Source organism: Canis aureus, chromosome 33 (assembly GCF_053574225.1).
Source record: "Canis aureus isolate CA01 chromosome 33, VMU_Caureus_v.1.0, whole genome shotgun sequence".
Lineage (NCBI taxonomy): Eukaryota > Metazoa > Chordata > Mammalia > Carnivora > Canidae > Canis > Canis aureus.
In genome coordinates this window covers 37,874-43,806 of record NC_135643.1, presented here as the reverse complement: position 1 = coordinate 43,806, position 5,933 = coordinate 37,874, and the positions used below count along the sequence as shown (strand labels likewise).

General features: G+C 55.7%; 1 protein-coding gene across 1 annotated transcript; it reads left to right on the top strand.

The window, feature by feature from the left end:
- Nucleotides 1-204: 204 nt before the first annotated feature.
- Nucleotides 205-4,882, top strand: LOC144303828 (uncharacterized). Its single transcript, XM_077882215.1, has 3 exons — nt 205-351; nt 3,960-4,144; nt 4,386-4,882. Exons 2-3 carry the CDS (start codon nt 4,069-4,071, stop codon nt 4,706-4,708), a joined length of 399 nt encoding a protein of 132 aa, XP_077738341.1. The 5' UTR covers nt 205-351; nt 3,960-4,068; the 3' UTR covers nt 4,709-4,882.
- The last annotated feature ends 1,051 nt before the right edge of the window (nt 4,883-5,933 follow it).

Below are 5,933 nucleotides of genomic sequence, written 5' to 3'. Positions count from 1 at the left end.
CATTGCCTGCAAGGAGGGGGGAGCCGTTGGCAGCCCCGAGCGCTGCTCCTGAAGCTTCCTCCAGGAGTGGACTCAGGTACAGGGTCCCAGGCAGTGAGGTCACTTTCTTGACAGCAGAGCCCAACAGAACTTGGAACCCCTGTAACCAGGCACCCGCATTCTAGTGCAGCCCCACCTCAGGCTCACTTGGCTGGAGATAACCGCTACTGGAAGATGTTCTCTTGCTGCTTGCCCACCTCTGGGGACTCTGGCTTCCAGGAACCCCAGGGATGCCACTTGTTCAAATGCTGTAGGCTTTGGCTCCACCATAAAAGCCAACGCCTCAGGACATTTATCAGGAGGTGCCATAAGGTAAAAGCAGCACAGGCCAGGCCACCCCACCTGTGCCAGCCATCCTGGGCAGTCCCATCCCCTCCTCTTCAGGTTCAGGGAAACAGGGATGTGTGGGCAGGTTGCATCCAGGCTGGAGGACATTGTAGGGCAGCAGGTTCCCCGGTGATCCCTTCAGGGTCACGCTGATGTCATGGTGGCCAGGGTGGAAAGAGGATTCCTGAGGTGCCTCTTACCCGACCCAGAGTTAGCCCAAGGCCCTGCAGCTGCATCCCTTTTCTCTCCTTGGGGGAAGTGTGTGCCAACTGTGCTGTGGTGTGTCTGGAATGGAGTCAGCTGGGTATGTGGCCCAGCCAAGGCAGCCAGAACGGGCACTGATGCCTCCTGCCTGGTTTCTGAGCACTGTCTTCACAGAGCTCCACACAGGACTGGGGGTGGGAGCGGAAGGAAGAGGTCATCTGCCCCACTGCCTCAAGGAACTGGGAAATGCCCTGCACGGCTAACAGAGGCCAACGCAGGGTCAAGGTGAGTGCAGGGGCTGGGGCCACCTGAAACCCAGGACCCCGTGCGGTACGAAGGGCTCCGGGGCCCAGAAGCCAGCCTGCTACTCCCCTGGGCTCCCCCCTAGACACCGGCTCCCACATGAGTCTGGATTCCCCTTCTCCCCAAACTTGCCCCCATGGCCCTGCCCCTGCCTGGGCCAGATGCAGAGTCCCTGTGCACAGATTTGTGGGAATATCAGAATAGAGCCTTCAGGGGATGCCTGGTCACCCAGTGGTTTAGCGCCTGCCTTCTGCCCAGGCCCTGATCTTGGAGACCCAAGATCAAGTCCCGCCTCGGGCTCTCTGCATGGGGGCTGCTTCTACCTCTGTCTGTGTGTCTGCCTCTCTCTGTCTCTGTCTCTCTGTGTCTCTCATGAATAATGAAAACTTTTAAAAAAAGAGACACAACATGTCTCATCGCACACGGTCTCCAGTAGTTTGCACTGTGCTATGCTTTCTCCTAACTGGTGCTCCCTGGAGACCCCATTGGCCTGAGGTCCTTCTCCACCTTCTGCAAGGCTTGAGCATAGTCTTGGTGAATTGGGAGACTTTTTCCCAAAGGGACATGGGGCTCACTGTACTATGTCTATTGCTGTGTAGTTAGGTTGTGAAGGAGCACATTCCTGCCCCCCCGTTCCGGGGTCAGGCACAAGGGCCTCGTGTGCTGCACAACATGTCAGAAGGCCAGTTGGTTCACACAGCCACTGAGCCCTTCACTGATGCAGGACTTCAATACAATTCCCTTCTGTTGCCAAATCACAGGGCGGCGCTGAACATCCTACAGCCTTCACACCCTGAGCCCTCTCACCCAAGGAAAGGTCTCCAAGTTGGCACCTTGAGAGAGGGATGTGTGGTGAAATTCAAGGGGTGAAGCCATTATCACAGGGGGGTGCTGTCAAAACTCAGCTGACAATCGGACCTGGGATACTAACCTCTCCCACTTGAGGTCCTTGTATTGATCCAATTTTTTTTAACATTTATCCTCTAAGATCATTTCTTTATTGGATAGTTTGTCTTGTTTGTTTAAGAGACAGGCAGAGAGCAGGGAGTAGGAGAGGGAGACACAGGCTCCTCAAGCTGACTCTGCCCCAAGCTCAGAGCCTGCCAGGGAAGGGATCTCAGGATACTGAGGCCATGACCTGAGCCATAACCAAGAGTCAGATGCTAAGTGACTGAGCCACAGGCTTCAAGCCCTGTGTTCCTGCTATGGGGACTCTTGCACACACCCCGCAGCTGCTGAGAGGTCGGGCTTTGGTCTGCGCTCCAACTCCCAGGCCTCCTGGTGGCTACAGCACAGGCTGCACGTCCCCTCTGTCCCACCTCATGGTGAAAGGGCCTCGGCCATGAAGTGGAATCTGATCTCCCCGACGAAGCCCAGCTGGATGGAGCTGCTGGAGCACGAAGTACAACAACTGCTGCCCGCCTTGCTGCGCAGGGACATCATCTCTATTTTCAGTTTCTTAGAAAACTATAATGAATTTGCCAGCACTGAAGAGGTGCTGGACCTGCTGTTTACCAAGTGAGCACCCTGACTCTCCACAGCCCAGTGTGATGGGCCACCTACTGGTTGGGAGTCTGGGGAATGTTTCTGAGCTTCCTGGCACCTTGCGCTGCTCCTCTGACTGGAGTAGAGTCACAGAGGGCCTAGTGGGGTCCTGTAGGGAAGCCCCCAGGGTCTGTGTTGTGGCAGGTCGGCTAGAGGGGTTGTGCTTGTGCTCATCAGCCGTCGTTCTCTCCCCATGACGAAGCCTGTGCCTCCCCCACCACCACCAGGGTCTTAAGCTGGCCTGTTTTCCCACTGAAAGGGAGGTTTGAGAGTCCATCAGGGGTCTGTGTCATGGGGCAACCAGACTGGGGGACCCCGGGGACCCTGGGGTGCCCTAGGCCCACTCAGATATTGGCCATGCGCCTGGCCAGAGCCCTTTCATTCCTCAAGCATTCTGGAAGCCCCAGCAGGTGTAGGCACTTCTCCGGGAGCTGCCGGTGGCTCCAAGCACAGAGCTGACAGCCTCCCAGGTCTCAGGACTAGTCAGGGGTCAGAGGGTGACAGCCCCCATGATGAGAGGTCACATCCACAGGACGATTCATGTGATGCCCCCCGCCCTTCTCTAGATATAGATGCATCGTAGCTGCCTATGGTGACAACCACACTGTCCTGCAGTGGTGGAAAATGTGACAGAGCTCTCGCTCTTCCAGGAGGGCCTTCCCTCTCCAGGAGGGCAGCGAGGGGGTTGTGGGTCAGAGGGGCTGCTGGACCCTCACCCCACACATCTGCAATTCCTGTGACAGGGTCAACTTCTAAGGACCCTTCAGGAGAAGAGCAAAGGAGAGCCATGGATGGGGTGCGGGCTTTATGGGAGAGCACTGGGACCCCTAAGGGAGACCTTCTCCATGCCCGCCCCCTCCCAACCCTTTGTCTACCCCACACCTGGGACCCAGAGCAGAGGGTGTGGAGAGCATCGCACTCACCAATATGGTGGCACCTGGACCTGGGTGGACAGCAGGTGCTCAGGAGGGCCAGTGAGAGCTCACGGACCAGATGGCACTCGCCCCGTGGGAGATGGGAGATTAGAGTCAGTGGAAGGACACCCCCTGGAGGCCCCTCGTGAGTGAGGCACCACAGAGCCACAGGAGGGAAGGTGGTGGTAACGGGTGGCTCCTGGCAAGGCCATGGTAAGACACAGAGCCCAAGCCCTCCTCACTTGGACATTCCCAGAGTGACAGTCTGTGCAGTGAGGGCAATGACAGGACAGACATCCTCCTCCCTGGACACCTGCCGGTGAATTCAAGGGGCAAGTGGGCAGGTAGCCAGGCTTAGGAGGGAGTCCTGCTTCCCCAGGAAAGACAGTGATAGTCACACCGCTGGTCGTGGGCTCCCACACACAGAGGCTTCATGGCAGCCCCTCCTCAGTGAGCAGGGCTTTGGCAGGCAGGACCACCAGGTGGCAGGTGGACAAAGAGCAGGACTGGCCTCCGACAGCCCCGAGCAGGAGGCCGGGTGCCCTGGTTCCTGCAGGGCTTCCCTGGAAAACCTGTGTGTGAGGGAGCCCTGTCTTCTGATGCCTGTGCCTGCTTGTCCCTCCCCAGGGCGATCTCCTGCATCCTGGACATTTGGCTGGAGTACTATCAGGAGGATTTTCATCAGCTCCCAGAATTTTCCTCCCTGACAAAGCTGCTGGAATTCAAGAGGCAGCGCATGCCAGGCTCAGACCGTGCCTGGCGTTACCTCAAACTATTCAGACACCTCCATGCAATAGAGCCAGAGGCTAGGGGTGAGGAGGACTGGGGGTGGCTGAGTTTGGGACCGGGTGGGCTCCACAGATCAAGCTTCCGTGCAGCTGTGCCAGGAGAAGTGGGTAGTCTTACTCCCCCATCCCCACGGGCTGCATTCTGGGGAGACCTCCCAGGGCTCTTGCACTCACACACGTTGAGCGGTAGGAAGAGTGTCCTGGATTTGGGAGGGACGTGGAAAGTCTATCCTGGTGATGATACTTTGTCTTCTTGGAGCTACAGCTTCGGCCCGAGAACAACACCCTGAATCACCTCAAGAGCCTGCCCCAGCTCTGACTGTGGCGCCAGCTGCACCTTCAGGGCCAGAGGTGATCGAGCAGGTCCTGGCTGCTGGAGCTAAGGGCTTGGCCCGAACTGAGATACAGGCTGCTGAGTCAAAGCCCCTGCAGATAGTGGTCACTGCTCTATTTCACTGCTCCATCCTGGAGGAGCCACCTGTACCCTCAGACACCCCGGAGGAGGAGTATGCCCTGGCGCCTGCAATCGGGGTCCCCAAAGTGCCAGAGCCACCACCTGCCTCCAGAGCAGCTGGCTTCGACCCCTGAGCAACACCCTGAACCACCTCAAGAGCCCGCCCCAGCTCCTACCATGGGGCTCGTGATGGCTGCAGCCCAACGGAGGCTTGCACTCCTCTGTCATTTCACTGTTTCTATAATTTGAGTTTTCCTTTAACCTGTATAATGGTTTATGAGTTTTATTTGTAATAAAGGATAAGTTAACTTCACACAAAATTTACTCTGATGCTCTTAAATTATACATCGTGATACTTTAGGTCCATTCACAGGGTCGCAGGCCCTGGAGCCCAGGGCACCGGAGGACACAGCCCAAGATCCGGTGCTCCTCTGAGACAGGCAGAAGCCGGGAGGACACAGGACAGCCAGGATGCTTCTGCCGCTGGGTGGCCCCGAGTTTGCAGATCAGCAGGTGCCCCCCGGAGCATCCAGGCCCCTGTGGACTAGGAGTGGCGGTAGTGACTCCAGGAGCTGACTCCAGGGCTGCACAGCTGGCCGCCACCCCTGTTTTTGTCCCTCTTGGTGTCACCCTCTACCTAGGACTGAGCAGGGGCCTCACAGGATAAACAACACCCACTGAGCTGTACACCTGGCAGGGGGCTGGGCAGCTCCCAAAGGTGCAGGCACCTGAGGATCAGCACAGAAGGCAGAAGACCTCTAGAAGGTCAGGGGGAAAGCAAGTTATTGACCAAGCAGCACTGGAAAGTTCCAGGGGAAGTTGAGAGATTTACAGTATATGGAATCAGACGATACTCCCCCTTCTTTTTCTTTCCTGTTTGTATCTGTTGTTTCCCCACCCCCCTTTTTTCTTCTTTTTTTCCTTCTTTTCTTTTTGCTTTTTTTCCTTTTTGCAGTACAACTTGGTTTTGGCCACTACACACTGAGCGAAATGACTATAAGGAAAAACTCACCTCAAAAGAAAGAATCAGAAACAGTCCTCTCTCCCATAGAGTTACAAAATCTGGATTACAATTCAATGTCAGAAAGCCAATTCAGAAGCACTATTATAAAGCTACTGGTGGCTCTAGAAAAATGCAGAAAGGATTCAAGAGACTTCATGACTGCAGAATTTAGATCTAATCAGGGCGAAATTAAAAATCAATTAAATGACATGCAATCCAAACTGGAGGTCCTAACGATGATGGTTAACGAGGTAGGAGAACAAGTGAGTGACATAGAAGACAAGTTGATGGCAAGGACAGACACTGAGGAAAAAAGAGAAAAACAATTAAAAGACTATGAGGATAGGTTAAGGGAA

What these genes read in the sequence shown, in the direction of transcription:
- LOC144303828 (XM_077882215.1), top strand. Translation starts at nt 4,069, where the DNA reads ATGCCAGGCTCAGACCGTGCCTGGCGTTACCTCAAACTATTCAGACAC. An exon ending in AATAGAGCCAGAGGCTAGGG is followed by an intron (nt 4,145 to 4,385) that starts GTGAGGAGGACT and finishes TTGGAGCTACAG; the next exon opens with CTTCGGCCCGAGAACAACAC.